The sequence below is a fragment of the Podarcis gaigeae genome, assembly GCF_964106915.1.
Source record: "Podarcis gaigeae genome assembly, chromosome: 3".
NCBI classification, from domain to species: Eukaryota; Metazoa; Chordata; class Lepidosauria; order Squamata; family Lacertidae; genus Podarcis; species Podarcis gaigeae.
In genome coordinates, this window is record NC_139680.1 from 61,326,676 (window position 1) to 61,347,100 (window position 20,425).

The window sequence follows — 20,425 nt, forward strand, 5'->3', positions numbered from 1 at the left end:
ACTTAATCTTTTCATTTTGTGATAAGACAATGGTAATCCACCTTGAGTATTGCATGCCAGCATGTAATTAGCACACATTTAAGTTAATTGGTCCTTGACGTTCTAGGCTGCGATATATGAACAGAATCATGGAAAAATTATTTGAGAAGTGAATTGGGTAACAATAGAGTAACTCTGATCTACACTGCAAAAGAAGGCATTTCCCAGTAATTATCAGTACTAATGTGTCCTATATTAAGTTTAAGTAATTACTCGTACATCTAAATAACTGTAATTATTTGCATGTAGGATCTGTCTACTTTGTAATTGCAAGCAGTTTATTAGCAGTAGCTTTATTTATATCTATTGCATTTTGTGCTAATGGCACACATTCTTAATTACTGCAACAATCCTGTAAGTGAAGTAGTTGTTAATACTGAACAGCAGTATGCATTATATATTATTATTATACTTGCGAAGTGCCCGTTATTATACTGATCAGTGAACCCTTCTACATTAAATATGTTTGGGAGTTTTTACTAAAATATTTTAATTTATTGCTTCAGTGTGTTTTACCATGTTAATAATAATAAAATAATAAATTTTATTTATATCCCGCCCTCCCCAGCCGAAGCCGGGCTCAGGGCGGCTAACAACAATAAAATAATACAACATTCTAAAATCGTTTCATTAAAATTAATTCAACTCAAATTGATGGCAACCATTAGGCTAAAGTTCTGTGAAGATTGCCAAAGGAGGGAGTCAGGCTGTGCTCTGACCAAAGGCCTGGTGGAACAGCTCTGTCTTGCAGGCCCTGCAGAAAGATGTCAAGTCCCGCAGGGCCCTAGTCTCTTGTGACAGAGTGTTCCACCAGGTTGGAGCCACAGCCGAAAAAGCCCTGGCTCTGGTTGAGGCCAGCCTAACCTCTCTGTGGCTTGGGACCTTCAGGATGTTTTTGTTTGAAGACCGTAAGTTCCTCTGTGGGACATACCAGGAGAGGCGGTCCCATAGGTACAAGGGTCCTAGGCCATATAAGGCTTTAAAGGTTTAAATGAGCACCTTAAACCTGATCCTGTACCCCACCGGGAGCCAGTGCAGCTGGTATAGCACCGGGTAAATGTGATCTCGCAGCGAGGACCCCGTAAGGAGTCTCACCGTGGCATTCTGCACCCGCTGGAGTTTCTAGGTCTCAAGGGCAGCCCCACGTAGAGCGAGTTACAATAATCATGTGATTATTATTTTTTAGAATTCTGCTTGATCATTTTGTGAAATGGGAAGTGATATATACATTTAATGTTTTCAACAGCCCTGAACATTTTCATGAGAAATTGATATTTCTACTTAGGAGAAATTGATTCTGGATAATTGCATTCAGCTGCTTTTATGTCCGTTTTCTTCGCAGAGAATTTTCCTTTTGTATTTTTCCATGAAATAGGAAGAAAAAGTATTTCCTTTTTATTTGTATTATTGCATCTGGTTGAAAAGAACAAACTGTAAGACACTTTGCTTCCATTTGTCAGTGAGAATCAGCAGTTGCAACTTCTCTTCCTGGAATGCATTCTTTCGATGCTGAATAGTTCCTCTCCTAATATGCACCATCATAAAGGATTCACTGACCTCATATGGTAAGTAAATCTGCTTGGAAGCTTTTGGAGTGCAGTTCTGTTCACGTAGTCCTCACTGGGTTCATGGCTTACTCCCTGTTAAAGGAAGATTACATTCTTCGAGACAAACTGGAGTTTTAGTCTTACATAAATGTGCTTAACCTTACTGGAGCAAATATGAAATAGTTTTATGTCCAATCAGGACTGTAAGTGATTCAGGGTTGTAAACCCTGCAAGGACCCTCCACAAGTAGAAGAGGCTCTTCATGCGATACTACTGACCTTAAGCTTATGGATGGCTCTAAACCTGGATAAACGTGATGCAGCAGAGAGGACAGGACTTTGTAGCACATAACTGCTTCTCCTCAATTATTGTTTGAATTCAAGAAGACTAAATCCCCAAAGAGGGCTTTGGTAAATGAGAAATTGTCATGAGTATGTCATTCTCCATGATAAAAGTAACCTCTGGACCTCTTTGCCAGAGAGGCCCTTTCAAGCCTTTCCAATAATAATACTGTCTCCATTCCCAAGGGAATAGGTGCCCTCATTCATTCAACAGATGCTCATAATACTGCCTCTATATTAAAATTGTGTGTGTAGAATATAGACCGGGGTAGCCTTGGGTCATATGACACAGTAAGCTAAAAGATTATTTGCTCCTCTGCTTTATACAGTTGCACAGCGCAGAGCTAAGTCAAGGTTTGTGTGTCATACAAACCAGGATGTGTGGTTAAGCTCTCATCACACTAGCCATGAGCTACAGCTCTGTTTTAGATAAAACACTTAGCCAAACCTTGGCTTAGCTCATTGCTGAGTCAACATGTTCACCTGGTCCTGCTAAGTTATAGTTTGGCATACAGTGTCGTGCCCAATGTGCTCCCCTCCAGATATTGTTTGACTCAAACCCCCATCAGCCCCAGCCAGCATTTCCAGTAGTCAAGAATGATAGCCATTCTAGTTCAGCAATATGTGGAGGGCACCATTTTGGCTACTCCTGATATTGTGACGTTTGACTTCAAAAAGGTGTGCCGGTAAAGATATAGTAGCTACATTTATATCTGTATGCATATTATAATTCTATTTACATATGCCTCTTCCGTGGCGGCGGCGGCGGTGGTTCAATTTCTGTAGGCATTTTATGGGTGCTGAGTGCTTTACAATGATCTCATTTATAAATGTAACTGAAGTTTGTTGCCCAATGTGAGTACAGTGGTACCTCGGTTTAAGAACAGCCCTGTTTACGAACTATTCAGTATACAAACCCTGCAAAAGTGGAAGTAGTGTTCCGGTTAGCGAACTTTACTGTCAGGGGACTGCCATCGCAACGGGGGGGGGGGAGGCAGGGGGATACGGAGAGCCTCCTATGCTTCTGAGGAGCAGCCCCTCTTTGAGTGGTGGGGAAAGCCACACCTCCAGTGGAGCAGGGGAGGAAGGGGAAAGCTGAGCGAGGGGAGGGCTCGAAGATGCTACTGAGAGCCCAAGCACCTCACCTTTCCTGGCTGACCAGGAAACAGGCACGCTGTTTCTGTCACCCAGTTTGCACAGAGGGGTGAAACGTAAGGAGGGGGAGACTGGAAGGGGCCACTCCCGGAACCTGCAAGTGACTAAGACGGACATGAACTTTATGGTTCTGCACTGTAAATAGTTTGCACAAAATAAAAACATGCAAAAGACAGGTCGGAGTCCTGCCTGGTTACTCGTGAGCAACCACCTCACCACCTGACATTTACCTTGGTCTACGAATGGAAGCTGAACGGTGGAAGGGCAGGAGGCCTAATTAGGGAAAGTGTGCCTTGGTTTAAGTATGGCTTTGATTTAAGAACAGACTTCCAGAACGGATTAAGTACATAAACCGAGGTACCGCTGTAGTGTGTTGATTCCTCCCTTTTTGCCACCTATTTGTTTTTTCTGTTTCGCTCCCACGCTGCTTTTCTTTTTCAGGAAACAGCTGTGCCCGGCTCTTGTAGTAATCTTGGGAAATCCAGTCCATGACAAAACCATCTCCTCTGCTCACAGCAACATCTTCCACGAAGCTGATTCTCCTTCCTCAGGGGTCTCCGATCACGGCAGAGGGTCAGGTTGCTCTTCTAATGCGCCTGCCCTTAGCAGTCCTGCTGCCCGGACAATCTATTACATTGCAGCAGAACTTGTCCGATTGATGGGATCGGTGGAGTCCATGAAGCCGGTCCTGCAGTCTCTTTATCACCGAATGCTCCTGTACCCCCCACCTCAGCACAGAGTGGAGGCTATCAAGATCATGAAAGAGGTGAGCTAACTGCAAATACCATTTTGTTTGTACTCATCTCCACCCCATGGATTTCCTTCATTGACCCATCCACCCCCCATTTTCTTTATTGACTGCAAAGAGTTCATATTCAAAAGCAATTCTGTATATAAATTGTTTTCGTATGAAACAATAAATGCAGTGATAAAAGAAGCAGGGGAGGGACACAAACCCAACCGTGACATTTCAAAGTAAAACACAAGTAATTAAAAAGTCTTCATTCTATGGACTCAAAAACTGACAGAATATGTGGAGTTAGATAGCTTATCAGAAAAAATAAAGAATAAACCAAAGCAGGTATTTGTCTCAAAATGGGAAGTCTTTAAAATATATTTGAAAAATAACTACAGCAGTTTAAACTCTGTCACAGCATTTGAATCATTTCAGTAGTAGCTTCAAGAAAGATTTGAGACCTAAGTTAAATTAATAATTAGTTAGATCATAAGAAAAGTGTGTATTGGCAACAAGTAATATACAGTTGAAGTAAGGAACAGATGGGAGGTCGGGTCTACAATCAGAAGACCAATTTTTGCATTATTGTTTTGTAAATAATATTTTGTTCATTATTATTTTCGTTTTCTGTTTTTCTTTTCTTTCCTGGTGTATCAACAAAAAAATCAAATAAAAATTATATATAAAAAAGTCTTCATTCTAGAGCTGAATTCAGACAGTGAAGAACGGTAATCTGAGAGGACTCCCGGAGCAATTAGCTCCAAATTCCGGCCCCAAAGTCTCTGGCCATCTGACCCCTGCCCCTCCCTCCAGTTTTGCAACATGTGAAGAAGAGATGTCAAGCAGGGCTACTCCAAACTGATCTCAAGGAATGGAGGTATAGGGATGCTTTAGAGAGGTAGGCCAGGGCTGCTCTGTAACATTTAGGCCGTCAGTGTTGGCAAGCTAACACAGGTTTTATCTGCTTTCTGAAACCAACTTATGTTAATAAATTGATGGGTACATCCTGCATCCTTGAATTAATAAGCTCAATGCATCCTGGGGCAGATCAGCTTACCGAAGAAATAAGGTTTGTTCCAGCACCGTGCATTTGATCTGTGAGGAGTTTTTTATATTTCATACAAATTTAGATACTTGGCAGTCCTCGCCGGCTCTGCGATTTGGCAGGCCCCTGCTCTACTGAACCAGAATGCAGGAAAAGGTCGATTTCGAAAAGGAAGGCCCACCTGGATCTTCTCAAACTGTATGTTCTACTAGGTTTCCTTAAGCCAATAATCCTTTTTTAAAATGCATGCTTTTCCAGTTAAGAAAAAAAGAGAGAGTAAAGTGTGTCTTGTTTCTATTTATTGTAGTATCTTGGACGGGATGAGTGAAGCTTGCGCGAAAGGTGGGATTGAAGCCTGCTATGCTTCAGTGTCCTGTGTCTGTGCCCTCCTTGGCACCCTGGATGATCTCAGTCAAGGGAAAGGCCTGGACGAGGAGCAGGTCCATCTGCTTCTCCGACGTATGGACGAGTTAAAGGACGGGGGCGAGACAAGCAGAGATTCCATGGAGATAAACGATGCCGATTTTAGGTGGCAAAGGCGCATCCTGTCATCGGAGCATACCCATACCCCCTGGGAAACTGGCAATGAAAAGAGTCCTGACATTAGTATTAGCGTCACCACAGATACTGGTCAGACAACCTTGGAAGGTGAAATGGGGCAGACCACTCCAGAAGATCGTTCTGAAATTCGTAAAAATTCTCTCCAGTCACCGGCTGGACAAATGGGTAAAGAAATTCATTATAAAGACCCAGAATCAGAAACCATTGACCAGCCAGATGTTGTTCAACGGAGCCATACAGTTGTTTATCCAGATATAACTAATTTTCTTTCAGTTGACTGCAGGGCACGTTCTTGTGGATCCAGGTACAGTGAGAGCAATTTCAGTGTTGATGACCAAGATCTTTCTAGGACTGAATTTGATTCATGTGACCAATATTCCATGGCAGCAGAGAAAGATTCCGGAAGGTCAGATGTTTCAGACATAGGCTCAGACAATTGTTCGTTGGCTGATGAAGAGCAGACCCCAAGAGACTGTCCAGGTCACAAATCCTTACGAACTGCTGCCCTTTCCTTGAAACTTCTGAAGAACCAGGAAGCAGATCAGCACAGTGCCAGATTATTCATCCAGTCCCTTGAAGCTCTTCTCCCTCGACTTATCGCTCTTTCTAAAGTGGAAGATGTTGATTTGGCCCTCCAGAACTTCGCTTCAACTTTTTGTTCAGGTTGGTGATCATTTTCTTCACAGCCAGTATTAAATGAACAATGCAGAGCATTGCTGATTAAGGGTCTTTGATATGTCAAATACTATTTTCATGTATGTTTGAGAGAATCTGCATTCTAATCCATTTGCAGCCCTGTGAATTAATTCTGAAGTTGATGCAAGGCACGTCTGTGTGGCCTGGCTCCAATGTAACTATTTTTTTTTCCTACAAAAGAATGAAAACGTATTTATTTAATTTATTCATTTCATAAGATTTTTGCACTGCTTGATTGTAGAAACTCTCAAAGTGGTTTACCCGAAAGATAAGGCAATTAAAGCAGGAAAAATTTACAACCTTCTTTAAAATATACATAAGTTAAAATACTAAAACAGGTTAAAATCACCTCAGCTTTCTAAACATTTGTGTAGGCTTGTCTAAACAAGAATGTTTTTAGCAAATGTTGAAAAGAGTTCAGTAAAGGTGCCTACCTGATCTCAATAGGCAGCATGAAAAAGTTAAATATCAGAATCTGAACCCTTGTGGACTTCTTAGGAAAGATCTACAAACAAGGTACAAAATTCCAGTCTGCTGCTCATGGATTTTTCCAGCAAAATCCTTGTGGAATTTTCATTCTGACACAGCAGCTTCCATTTGTATTCCTGCATTTTTGACAAATCAGCCTATTATAACCTGTTGTATTATATTACATGAAACTGTTCAGCAAGCACAATTTTAACATAACATTTCAGTCACACCACATTATCCTGGTGTCAAGTTTATAAGCTGTGTATATGATGTACATAACAACAGGGTTGCAGTAGTATATGGGGACTCTGTAATGCTAATCAATTTCCAGAACAAATTATCCCGTAAGCCAGAGGTTCAAATGTTTTAGTACACTTGATTACTGGATGTTCATGTTTAGTTTTATTTAAGAAGCAAGCTGTTCTCCACATTACTAATAAGCTGTGCCCACTAATATGCTAAACTGCTTTTGTATGTAAAAGTGTGCCTTTATGATGTTTTGAGACCCTTCTTCCAATATATTCTGTAAAGGTTCTGTGCAAAGCAAGGTTCTATGTATAAAGGTTCTATGTACTGAAACCCAAACAAAATCCAATGCTTTATTTACTACACCAGTCTGTTTTAATGCATTGCTGACAGTGGCATCTACTTTCTTCATGGGAGTGGGTGGCACTGTGGTCTAAACCACTGAGCCCTTTGAGCTTGCCAATCTGAAGGTCGGCAGTTCGAATCCGTGTGATGGGGTGAACTCCTGCTGCTCTGTCCCTGCTTCTGCCAACCTAGCAGTTCGAAAGCATATCAGTGCAAGTAGATAAATGGGTACCTCTACGGTGGGAAGGTAAATTGCATTTCCGTGCGCTCTGGCTTCTGTCACGGTGTTTCATTAACCAGAAGCAGTTTAGTCATGTTGGCAACATGACCCGGAAAGCTGTCTGTGGACAAACGCCGGCTCCCTTGGCCTGAAAGCAAGGTGAGCGCCACAACCCTGTAGTCGCCTTTGACTGGACTTAACCATCCAAGGGTCCTTTACCTTTACCTTTACCTTTACTTTGTTCAAAATAGGGCAGTCTCCACTGGGGCTGTGGAAGGCACTTTGGCTAGTGCAACAGAAGTTTCTGATCATGTAGTTACAGAAATGTGAGTTACAGTGCAGTAACTGGTAAATCGCCATATAAAAAGAAAGCGGCCTTGAATCGCTAAAGCAAGATTTCTCTTACAAGGCACTTGCTATAGCTCTCTGTTTTTTGGTAGGTATGATTCACTCTCCTGGATTTGAAGGGAATGTCGCCTATAGCTTCCAGACACTGATGAATGCAGATAGTCTCTATATGGTCTCTCATTATACTCTCCTGCTCAACCTGAAGCTGTCCAATGCAGATTACTACCGAAAGAAGCCTGGCCAGTCCCCCGTGATCATGGTGAGTGGAATGCAGTGCTGGGTATGGTGAAGAACAACACACATTTGCAACTACCCTGACTTCTTATAGCTTGTTGGTCCGCAGCTCAGTGAATAAATATGAAGTACTCAGATTTGATGCAGGTTGAACCCAGGGGAGCATTAAATTGGAGCAACTGGGTCCAAAATCAGTTTTTGTCTGTTTCGTGGGTTTAAAGGGTAGGAGACTTCAGAAAGTAGAGAGGACAATATTTTACAAAAGCCATTCTTAAAAAAATACTGTGGGAAGGAAAAATGAAAATGTATAGTAACATTTGCCACCACACTCAAGGGGAGTTTTGTCCCCTGGTTCTTTCACCATAGGGAGAAAAGTGCTTCCTGAACCTCATCATTCTCCACTTTGCACAAACTATAGTTTGCTGTGTTTGGACAAGAAGCTATGGTTTGCTAAGAACCAAAAGAAAGTTAGGGAAACATGGCGGGTGGGGGTGGGGTGGGAAGAGAAGCCACCCCGTGGCTCATTTTTGCACAAGTATATGACATCATGGTTTGGTGTCACATCTGAACTGCACCAGAAAGAAAGATGGGTGGTTATTATGTGTGCCGACAGATGCATAATTTTATCTATGCTTGTCACCTTGGTTTTATGCTCCTGATCATATCTGTATGTTTCTAGAAGTCTCTGAGGAAAAGCAACATGCCCAGTAATGCAGTGGTAGCTGAATTGTGCTGTTCCATTCTGCAGAAGGAGTTTATGAAGCAGGTCCAATCCAGTGGAGTTTTGATGGTATTTTCTCAGGCTTGGGTCGAAGAGCTTTACCATCAAGTGCTGGAGAGAAATCTTCTTGGAGAGGCAGGATATTGGGGGAGTCCTGAAGAGCACAGCCTCCCACTCATCACCATGCTGACTGGTCAGTATGATTTGAATACCAGGGCGATATAGAATTAAATACACGTCTTTGGCTAAATTCATTGAGTGTCCAGAATACCCCAGTCCCAGTCAGCATGGCCACTAGTCAGGGTTTTGTATTATTATGATGGGAATTGTTGTATTATCATAATGATGCCAGGTGACTGACCAATGGGTTGTCCTGCCCACCTGTCTGTTAACCAACCAGTAGGGGTGGGGACTTAGAAAGATCTGACCCACCAGGCCAAAAAGGATACCCACACCTGATTTTTATAATGCCATTTATGACTGCAATAACTTACATTTTGCAGTTGCTTTGTTTTAGTTGCTCAGTCTGACGTTACGGAGGCACCTCCATCCCTCACAACATGAAATAACTAGCATGTGTGAACAAACATTATAAATAACAAATGCGACAGCCAGAGCTTTCTTATATCACTTGTAAAATGGCCTGTATCCAGTGGCAACAGCAAAGCTTCTGTCAGTGGAACAGGCTTGAAGGTAATTTTCCTTCTCACCTGTAGCCCGCCCCCCCTCTGCCCCATGTCCTCCTTAAATCTGCTGTGGAGAGTTCCCACAATTCTCTGGAGCAGATTTAGAGTGGGGGAGGGGACCTCAGGAGGAAAGAAGAGCCACTGAAAATGACTTCCCTTCCACTGTTAAAGGCTTTACTGTCAGTTGAGCAACACTGTTGGATCAATCTCATACTAGTGGAGACGTATCACACATTCCTCTGCAACTCACTTGAGGGAATTCATTGTCCCTTAGGTGTCCCCCCCCCTTTATCCCATAGTAACTTCTTGTTGTTTTTCTTTGCAGACATTGATGGTTTGGGGAGCAGCACAATAGGTGGGCAGCTGATGGCCTCTGCATCCTCGCAGTCGCCTCTCACCCACACCCGGAAGCCAGATGATGCTGTTCTTGCAGGTAAAGGATCTGCATCAAGGGAACCATGAGCCACATTTGTATATATTTGTAGTATTTCAGATACACCCCACCCCCCCAATCACTTAACCTTCATATTTTTATGCTGGATGTGAGTTAGGTAAAGCATCCTTCTCGGTTTCTGTATCTCTCACGTCTGCGCACATGAACATATGCTGATCCAGGAACTGTATTTTAAATAAATTATTATTTATTAATTTCATTTGACACTTTTTACAAAAATAGCTGAAAGTGACTTACATAAAGTTAAAATGCAAAGATTCTATAACACACACACACACACACACACACACACACAAAAAAAATATTAGTGGTTTTTAAGCAGAAGTTGGATGGCCATCTGTAATGGATGCTTTAGTTGAGATTCCTGCATTGCAGGGACCGGGACTAGATTACCTTCAGGATCCCTTCCAGATCTACAGATTCTATGATGCAAAACCACCAAAGGGTTCCTTTTCATATGGGAAAGCAGGGCTCATTTAGGAGTTTCAACTTAGGAGGGAATAATGGCTTTTAAACTTTCGTCCCAGCTCTCTCCACTAATGATGAAAAGCATGTGTCTCCATACCACCTGTTAATTAAGGTGGTGGGGGGACCTGACATGCTTCGTATTCTTATTATTTTAATTGATTACCCACCCTTCACTCCAGGTCCCAGTGCAGGTCACAACAATTTAAAAACCATTTAAAACCTTACAGCTGTAACAAAAAGTGCAACCACAAAATTGCAATTTTGTCCTGAAAGGTGTCAAAAGCTGGGATAAAGAGGTGCACAATGATGCTGTTTGCGTCATGTCCGTCTTGGCTCTGACTGATGCTTGTATTTCCCAAGGCTCCCAATAAACCATTTGTTTCTCCTTTCTGCTGCTTCAGGTACTGCTTTTGCTCGATACCTGTTAATTGGTTGCTGGAAGAATTTGATTGACACTTTATCTACACCTCTAACCGGCCGCATGGCAGGCAGTTCCAAAGGATTAGCCTTCATTCTAGGAGCTGAAGGAGTCAAGGAGCAGAACCAGAAGGAGAAGGATGCCATCTGCATGAGTCTGGACGGACTGAGAAAGGCAGCTCGCCTTAGCTGTGCTTTAGGTATAATGCACTCATCAGCATAGGCCCCATTTTTCATGGAATTTGGGCAGGTAGATGTCATCCTTGCAACACCCAAATGTGGCAGCTTGAAAAACAGAAGCAAGCAGTAAGCTGGGTTCACTTCCCTCTATATATTTCTCCTTATATTGCCAGTGTTTCAGCTGGCATATATTTATATCCCACCCATCTGCCTGGGTTTCCCCAGCCACTCTGGGCTGCTCCCAACAGAATATTAAAAACACTATAAAGCATCAAACATTAAAAACGTCCCAAAACAGGGTTGCCTTCAGATGTCTTAAAGTCAGGTAGTTGTTTATTTCTTTGACATCTGATGGGAGGGTGTTCCACAGGGCAGGTGCCACTACCGAGAAGGCCCTCTTCCTGGTTCCATAACCTCGCTTCTCGCAGTGAGGGAACAGCCAGAGGGCCCTCGGCTGAACAATGGGGGTGGAGACGCTCCTTCAGGTATACTGGGCTGAGGCTGTTTAGGGCTTTAAAGGTCAGCACCCACAACTTCGAATTGTGCTTAGAAACGTACTGGGAGCCAATGTAGGTCTTTCAGGACCAGTGTTATATGGTCTCAGCAGCCACTCCCAGTCACCAGTCTGGCTAGTGGGAGGCACATATGGCTAGTGGAAGGTACAGAAATTCAATAGTCCTGTTTCTTGCTGCAGGAGTTGCTGCTAATTGCGCATCTGCCCTTGCTCAAATGGCCGCAGCTTCATGTGTTCAAGAGGAGAAAGAGGAAAAAGAGGTGCAGGAACCCAGTGACACCATAGCTCAAGGTACGACTCATCAAGGGGATCCACTGGTTATGATTAGTGATGATTCGGGCCATGTGTTCATCATGTATTAAGATCATATGTAGTTGGAAGCCTTGTCAAATGTAATTGTCCTGGCCCTGCCTGTAATAGGGATGTCTCCCTTTAGGTCTCCTGTAAAGATCAGCAATGGCTGCCTGCCTACAGAGAGGCAGAGCCTACCTATATCTGAAAGTGGTTGGGTGGGGTGAAGAATCTCACTGCAGTTCTTGTTTATTGCTCGGTATTACCTGCTTTTCCTGAGCATAAGCAGCATAGATATCAATGGGGCCTATTCCCAGATAAATTTGTTTTGTATGGCAGCAAAGAACATCCTCAGGGTATCTTCCAATTCTATGATTCAACATGGTTCTATGATTTAAATAAAGTAAGGCGCTAGTAGCTGCATAGGATGTACAGAAATCAGTTGTTTCAACTATAGTGAACTCTCAAGCCCTTTCTACACTTTTGTTAAACACTGCCTGAAGAGAGGAGGAGTCAGGATCGGACCCACTCATCCTGCCCAGCCTCTGCGCATTCAGCAAGAGGTGTGAAGCAGGCTCTCTGCACACAGTTCCCTCTGTGTAGACTCCTCCATGTAATCTGGAAACTTACCCAATATGGGTTTCCAGTCATAGATAAGACTCTTTCCTTTATACAGCTCCTTTCACACTTCCCACTGAACACATGCAAGTTTGTTCCAGGGAGCACGATCCATTTTCTTACTTATTTGGTGAAGGCAAGAAAAAAGACTAGGGCCTGTGTGCAAACCTTGAAAGAAGCTGAAAATGAGTTTGTTTGCTTTTTAAAAGAAAAAAACCCCTCTACAATAACAGTTCTCTCCTATACAGAAGCCTTTCTTGTGTTAGACGTAACAAGAGATTCTTTATTTCTAACATTTATATTTGTAATGGCACAGTGAAACAGAAGGTGGAGCAAAGACTGGAACAGATGGGGAAAGTGCAAGGGGTCTCCCTCCACACAGCCCACGTTTTGTGCATGGATGCCATTCTTAATGTGGGGCTGGAGATGGGAAGCCACAATCAAGACTGCTGGCCGCACGTATTTAGGTATGGAATTGGAAACTGTATTCCATCTTCAGTTGGAGGCAGTTTAGGCTAGACTCCAACACAACATTTCTTTGAAACGGACAACACACATTGATTGGCAGGTACCTAGTTTGCTGTTCAGTGCATTTGGTGTACTTTTTTCGATTCTATAAAAGTAACCAGGCAGTGTGCTTGTACTGCAAAAAGAAAATGAAACGGTACTTTTTTAAACAGTGACTATCCCCCATTCAGTGGGCAATAACTATTTAAGTAGGAGCTCAATACACATTTGATAGTTTACTGCATACAGGACCAACTCAAAGTATGACTTAGTATGCATCCACAAGTCTGTAATTTTCCAGAGCAAAGATCATAGTCACTTTTCTCCCTCCTGGTCTCTAGTTTATCCTCTGGTCTATAGTCATCAGTTATGCTGACTCTAGATAATCCAGACAATAACCCTTGTACTATAATGTATCTTATTTCTATATATTCGAGCATTGAAAATTCACTCTCTGTTATTGCAACAGCCACATCTAAAATGTAAATGTAATTTAAAATGTTTTTAAAAGTCAGTAATGTTGTAAGGAAAGTTTAAATTTATGACTAGCTAGTCCAGTGACACCTTGCTTACAAAAGAGCTTTTCATTTCAGGAGGCTTAAGACCACTGTAGATCATCCTCAGAGAGTAAATGTTGTATGCAGTGGGAAAAACCAATAAGGTCCTCTGTCCTTTTGCTTTGTTTTTTCAGAGTTTGTGAGTACATCAGCACACTGGAACATGCTCATTTCAGTGATGGGACATCTCAGCCACCAGTAACTATTACCCAGGGCCAACAGACCACAGATGGGCTTCAGAGAGATGTTCAACCTACAGACAGCACCCAGGAACTGACTCTAGATCAAGAGACTGCGCTGAGGAATAATCCTGTAATCCAGCCGGTTTCCATTCAGGAGCTCATCAAAGAAAGCAGCAAGGGAAGAGCGTTTGATTTCCGTGGGGGCAGCCTGATGACTGGAAGCAACGCTGCCAAAGCTATCCTTACCCTCTCCACCCAGGCAGACAGGTATGGTTGGCATCACATTTGACAGTTCCTACATGTTCTGAGTTTCTTCAAGAAACCATCATGGATGTGTTACTGTGAATATCCAAAATTTGCACATGGTGACATTCTAGTGCAATGCTGCCAACACCAGAGAAACATCAATGAATGTTGTAAAATATATACAGCCCCACTAATGGGCATGCAGTTTTTACTTCCCCCAGGTACTTGTGCTGGTTTACTTCTTTTCCCCCTACTTCCACGCTGGGCTCAATTTTTGTGTATTTTAAAGGTCAGACTCCATGTCCCCCTAGCGATGCAGCAGTAAAACTGCTAGCACATTTGTAAAGCTAAGCAGGTTCCCATATGGTTTCAAATTGGATGGGGGGCCGTGTGTCAAGATTCCTGCATTGCAGGGCTAGATGACTCTTGGGGTCCCTTCCAATTCTATTATTTGTCCAGATCAAGTAATATATTCTGCCTTTTTGCCCGAAGGCTATTTGAAGATGCTGTTGACAAGCTGAATCTGATGGCATTGGGAGGTTTCCTGTATCAGCTGAAGAAAGCCTCTCAGTCCCAGCTCTTCCACTCAGTTACAGACACTGTTGATTACTCCTTGGCAATGCCAGGTAAACCTCTTAAGACACAAAGCATCCTATATTTATGTGTGTGTGTGTGTTATACCATGTATTAAATTTATATTATCAATTACTCTGCACTGTCTTTTTTTGCCCTGGTAGGTGAAGTAAAATCTACCCAAGACAGGAGAAGTGCGCTCCACTTGTTCCGTCTTGGAGGGGCCATGCTCCGAATTGTAAGGAGTAAATGCCGCCCTCTTCTCCATCTTATGCGCTGCTGGAACTTGGTGGCCCCTCACCTAGTGGAGGTGAGAGAATTGCAAAGGCTTCTTCCCCGACCATGCAATTTCTCTGTGTATTGTAAAAATTGCAAAGGGCAACCACAATGTTAATTAATGTACTTGAAAAAGAGAATGTACAGGTGAACGAAGCACTAAGAAAGGTTATGCTCTGGAAATTTGCAGATTATAGCCATCAGCCTAGCACAGTTCTTAGACAGATCCTCATAAAAACAGCTTTATTCATTTCTTCATGATAGGTTGGCCGTTTGTATGTTTGGTTGATTTATGTCTCCCCCTCTATCTCATGGGCTCAGAACGACATACAGCCATTTTTCTAAGGGGATCGCAGTCTAAGGAAATCAAATAGCTCGGGGAGATAAAAGAGGCAAAATAAAATTAAAATGGCATTGTAACATGAAATCTCACTCAAACAGATTTCCTCGTTGTACTTACTGTAGACATTTTTAGTGCTAGGCCTCACCAGATTTTCTTTGAATTCTCTCCCGCCCTCCTACTCAGTAACAGTCCTTGCCAGTTCTTGTTGAAAAGGCATTTTTTGCTTGACTGAAATCCTGCTTTTTACTCCTCTTGTGGCTGCAGGCTGCCTGCCATAAAGAAAGGCATGTTTCTCGGAAGGCTGTCTCTTTCATCCACGACATCCTAACTGAGGTTCTGACAGACTGGAATGAGCCCCCTCATTTTCACCTGAATGAGGCCCTCTTCCGCCCCTTTGAGCGCATCATGCAGCTGGAACTCTGTGACGAAGATGTCCAGGACCAGGCAAGCTTAACCTCATTTATAATGGCAACAGCCTACCTTCCACTGCAAGACCACTCTGATTCCTATTATATGCCTAGCAATAGCAATCCTTTCAGTTGCTTCCTGGGAATGGGAAATGGCAAAAGAAGATTCTGTGCAGGGCTTGTTTGTATTTTATACTGGAAAGGGTTTAGCATTGGGAGAATTTCATTTGAAGTGTCCATCTTTCAAGTTTCTGAAGCGGGTGTTGCTGGATTCCAATTCCCATAAGCCCCAGCCAGCATGTCCAATGGTCAGGGGTGATGAGAGGAAAGCCATAGTCTCCTCACCTCTCTTTTAAAGAGTGTGAGCAATAGCTAGCAACACCACCAAAGTCAGGAAGGGTATTTAGTTGGATTTCCAGAGCTGGAACGACAAATTATCATGAGCATCTGAAAAAGAAACAAAATGCTCTGCTTAATATGCATAGGATATTGGCCTCACAATTCAGGGCTTATTTGTGTTGCCATAGTGTGGGTTATTTTTTTTATTATAATTAGAAAAATGTTATCAACAAATTGTATTGCTTTCTGCTCAAGTCATGTGGGTCTCCTATAAAAATAAATAAATAACCTGGTAGCATTATTCAGTTGCGTATAGAAAATCAGAAGTGGCTCACCAGGGGTGGCAGAGTTAGCTTTCCAGCAGGTGGGCCACTCTTGGTTACCAGGAGTGGAAGGGCAGTGGAGAGGTTGACACACTGGAAGCAACACCCATAGGAGCACTGGAAGGGCCCCACCAGTGCACCTACCCCGCTGCAACCTCCCCCAGCTCCTGATAAGCCACAGAGAACCTGACCCAGGGAAGTATCTGCTGTAGTATCTCCACCCCACCTGCTGATCTGCTTCTGCATTTCTCATACAGTATATTATCTGTGCTGGATTATTTACTTCTGCAATGTTTTGTGTGCTCTGATTGTGCCAGGTGATCACATCCATAGGCGAGCTGGTGGAGGTGTGCTCAACTCGGATCCAGTCAGGGTGGAGGCCATTGTTCAGCGCACTAGAAACTGTGCGCAGTAGCAGCAAGTCAGAGGTTAAGGAATACCTTGTTGGAGAGTATTCAATGGGTAAGACCTTTCTGCAGTTTTCTAGATGGCACTATTTAGGTACTGGGTTTTTTAAGGGGCAGTGTTTGAAAGGCAACACAATCCATATAGCAGACTATCCAAAAACATACTGAATAAATGAGTAGATCTGAGCTACAGTGAAGTTTTTGCATCACAACAGAGTTCTGGAAGGTCTTTACGGTGAGTGTAACATTTCCCCCACATGTTTAAAAAACATGTAAATATAATTTTTTTCTGTTCGTTGTAGAAAATGGATGAGCCCCTTTGAACTCACTGGGAATTCCTTCTATGCATATAGGATTGTGCTGTCAGTCACTAACCATCATAATTTGATTCTATGCTCGTCTCTAGCAGCTGCATATAGTAACATGAATGTTTTTATGTTGTAAACCACTTTTGAGCTATTAATAGTAAGCAGTATAAAAGCATCTTCAAGGAATTTTCAAAAATACATATACTAGGTTTGTCTGTATCACCTGTGAGTGAGCAATGAATGCAAGATTTGGTTCAGTGGCCTGATTTGGCTCAAATTGTTTTGGAGGCTGCTCGCTTCATTTCAGGTCTGAATCAGGATCTCACGTAAGGAAAACCAAAGCTTGGTTCACAATGATTTAATACGGATACATACACAGACCCAATTGCTACATCTGTGCAGTTAGATGAAGGCCAATGTCTCCAGTTACACAGAAGACTTGTAAAGTCCCTGTGCAGCATGGCACCCAAAACCCCAAAATCTGAAAGAGCCATTTTGACTCAAGTTAGAAAATCATGGGCTTTTCCAGGTAATGTGTATCTGTATCAGCTAAACAATTATTCTTGCTCCCTTAGGAAAATGCCAGGCACCTGTGTTTGATGTCTTTGAAGCATTTTTAAATACAGACAACATCCAGGTCTTTGCAAATGCAGCCACCAGTTATATCATGTGCCTTATGAAGTTTGTCAAAGGATTGGGTAAGGAACCTTTTAAATACGGTATATCCATCTGTATGTTTACTTTAGGGTTTAATGTTTGTGGAGACAGATGCAAACAGTTTACTGAATGTCAACAAAGGCTATGAATGCATTTTAGAGGTATGAAGTCCTGGGATTTTTGTATGATTTTTGTATGTATTCTTTCTTTCTTTTTACTGCATTGGCATTTCCCAGGCACCCTCACAGTTGTGAAAGAGAGTCTGTCTACAAAAAGTTAACTGCTCTTTCCTGGTGATGAGGGTGGAGTGGGGAACAGTGTCAAGGAGACCTTCATACAATAATAATAATCAAAAGCTTAAAGAAGTCTCACAAAGGGCAGGGCAGGAGTGATGTCCTGGCAACATTTCTTCCTTATGTTTCTATGCTATAAAATATACTGTGGGGTTTGCCCCATCTTGCACAATGTAGCTGTTATTATTATTAATATGAACCAAAGCATTCTCTGCATAGAAGGTCCTCCCACACCTTGTGTTAAAGCAGTTGGCAACCACTCCTCCTTGTTTCACATTAAGAGTACAAAACTGCACCTGGGGGGCAGGGTCACAGGGTGCTTCAATAGAAATGAGGCACAAAAGGGCCAACTTTGAAGTGATCTTTCTGACCATCTGTATAGAGCATTGAAATATATGACATGAGTGGGATGGCCCTAGAGTAGAATCCCTCTGTGCAGGCAGGATTGAACATACCATGTCTAACATTTTCACTAAGACATTTCTTCATCCTCCTCCGCAAGTTATTCCTCATAACTGCTGTGTGCATTTTGTGAATTGGTGAATCCCTCTGGATTCCATAATCACCATACAGGGTCATAGTAATTAAGAGCATTCAGACCAGCATTGTGTTCTGCTTAGACCTTTTCTTTCTTCCATCCCAGGGGAGGCGGATTGCAAGGAGGTTGGGGATTGTGTGCCAGGATCAGGATCCATGTCTACAGACTTGTGCCTTCCTGCTCTTGATTACCTCAGGCGGTGTTCTCAGGTGAGCACAAAGATGCTAAAAGCTGCTTGAAATGGCATCCACAAGGGGGTAGAGGCTCCCTGTAGCGGCTCTTCTGTAAACAGGTCGGTCACTGCAGCATGCAGAAAAGCCCTGAGCCTCACGGTGAGCCTCTTACAAATGACTATACAGCAGCACACAAACATGCAATTTCAAGTGGAGCATTCCAGGCTACGAATACTAATACTAATAATATGCCATTCATTTGATTGGGTTGCCTCAGCCATTCTAGGCAGCTCCCAACAGAAAACAGAATGACTGCTGAGGCTCCTATATATATTTTTGTTCTCCTTCTCTTTCAGTTTCCCTGGATGACACACATAGCAAATCTTTGAGGATTCTGGCAGTGTAGTCTATTTCTCTCTCTTGCCACAGGGAGCACAGATGATGCAGTTACCAATTTCTGTGCTCTTTCTTCTGCCAGATCAGAAGCCGTGCAAGTGTTTAAACACAGTGGCAACAGCTTTTCCCATTGCTCCTCTTACTGAGGGAACATAGCAAAGTGATTGGGCTACTAACAGCTGCTGGCTTGTCTCTGTTTTTCTGGAAGAGAGAGAGAGATCACATGATGATCAAAACCTGACTGCCTAGAGGCAACTGTTACTCACCGAAGGTGTTAAGGAAAGTGCTTGCTTACAGAGTTGCCAAGACTGGATTTGTAAATACAAGGCCAGGAATCTTAGGATACTTCCATGCTCAGGTTTTGATCAGGTCCTGTGTACAGTAAATCAACATGACCAGCAAACAGACACCCTGCATGATAGATATGTGGTGTCTCATGCCCATATGCGAGTGGCTTGATTATATTATCTTTAGCAACCACACAGCACGTTATCCTTCTGTTTCCTGGGGTTACTCCCACATTTCTGAGTGTAGCATTGATGCCTGAAACAAAAGCCCAGACAAAATCCCTGGGCACATGGACCCTTCCCTGCTAGAATATCAAACTATTTTAGCCAAATCGTTTTCTGTGTGAATGTTCTACAACATGTAGCTCTGAAACTATCATGCCAGCGCATACTACAGAGTAGTCTCATCATTTCTCTCCCTTTTTAGTTGCTTGCCAAAATCTACAAAATGCCCCTGAAGCCTATTTTTCTCAGTGGGAAACTTGCTAACTTACCCCAAAGAATACAAGAACGATCCGCAAGCAGTGAAGATGGCATTGAGTGTGTCCTTTCTGATTTTGATGATGACACAGGTAAGCAAAATTACTGTTGTGATCCTAAAGAGGAACGTCCTTAAATAGCACTTACCAAATGGGGCTTGTCCATTCCTCTGGGGGAGCAGCTTTTGCTACAGCCGCAGCCCAGATGCAGGGGCTGTCTTCTTCCTGCACAGCCTGGTAGCTTCCCTTCTAGCTTCCTAGGAAGAGCTGCCAAACAGGCCAGTCAGGACCCGGGGCAGGGGGCTGAACTAAGCCCACCCCTGCTGTATTTAAGAGGACAGCCTCAGGTAGTCACCTTCTTGGGAGATTGTCACAGGATTCACCACCCACCCAGGCTGTAAGTGACCTGCCAGAAGATGAGCAGGCAGGCGAGAGTGAGGACCTTGCTATGCTTTATCCAGTTGGTCCAGGGGATTTCTCTCTTTGGGAGTCCGCACAGGGCCGATGGACCATAATGCCCCTCCCAATGGCAGCCTGAGTGGGATCGTAGCTCCTGATCAATGTCAGGAGCAACCCCCCACCAAGTTCTGGGTAAGCCCCATCCTGTTCATCAAACAGTTGGCAGGTTGCTTAATACTAGATGCATACCCAGTGCCTTGGGACAAAACCTACTTGCATCTGTAATGAATGAAAGTTGTGGCCTATTTCAACCCAATACAAATCTCCTGTGTTTACTTCTATGGTTTGCCCCGTCCCCACAGGCATAATGCACCTGTGACAGCGATGACGTGCGATTTTACA

General features: G+C 43.1%; 1 protein-coding gene across 1 annotated transcript in view; it reads left to right on the forward strand.

Moving 5' to 3' along the window:
* The window catches only part of ARFGEF3 (ARFGEF family member 3), a gene marked incomplete at its 5' end in the record, with an annotated part of 70,532 nt that overhangs the window by 34,346 nt on the left and 15,761 nt on the right, over positions 1 to 20,425 (forward strand). The window contains 18 exons of the mRNA XM_083731770.1: positions 1,500 to 1,604; positions 3,524 to 3,848; positions 4,949 to 5,061; positions 5,171 to 6,087; positions 7,843 to 8,009; positions 8,733 to 8,898; positions 9,717 to 9,824; positions 10,715 to 10,930; positions 11,605 to 11,715; positions 12,650 to 12,800; positions 13,532 to 13,846; positions 14,318 to 14,451; positions 14,563 to 14,708; positions 15,282 to 15,461; positions 16,404 to 16,548; positions 17,377 to 17,499; positions 18,395 to 18,498; positions 19,573 to 19,717. Coding sequence (XP_083587896.1) covers positions 1,500 to 1,604; positions 3,524 to 3,848; positions 4,949 to 5,061; positions 5,171 to 6,087; positions 7,843 to 8,009; positions 8,733 to 8,898; positions 9,717 to 9,824; positions 10,715 to 10,930; positions 11,605 to 11,715; positions 12,650 to 12,800; positions 13,532 to 13,846; positions 14,318 to 14,451; positions 14,563 to 14,708; positions 15,282 to 15,461; positions 16,404 to 16,548; positions 17,377 to 17,499; positions 18,395 to 18,498; positions 19,573 to 19,717 — 3,671 coding nt within the window. The remainder of the gene's footprint in view (positions 1 to 1,499; positions 1,605 to 3,523; positions 3,849 to 4,948; positions 5,062 to 5,170; positions 6,088 to 7,842; positions 8,010 to 8,732; positions 8,899 to 9,716; positions 9,825 to 10,714; positions 10,931 to 11,604; positions 11,716 to 12,649; positions 12,801 to 13,531; positions 13,847 to 14,317; positions 14,452 to 14,562; positions 14,709 to 15,281; positions 15,462 to 16,403; positions 16,549 to 17,376; positions 17,500 to 18,394; positions 18,499 to 19,572; positions 19,718 to 20,425) is intronic.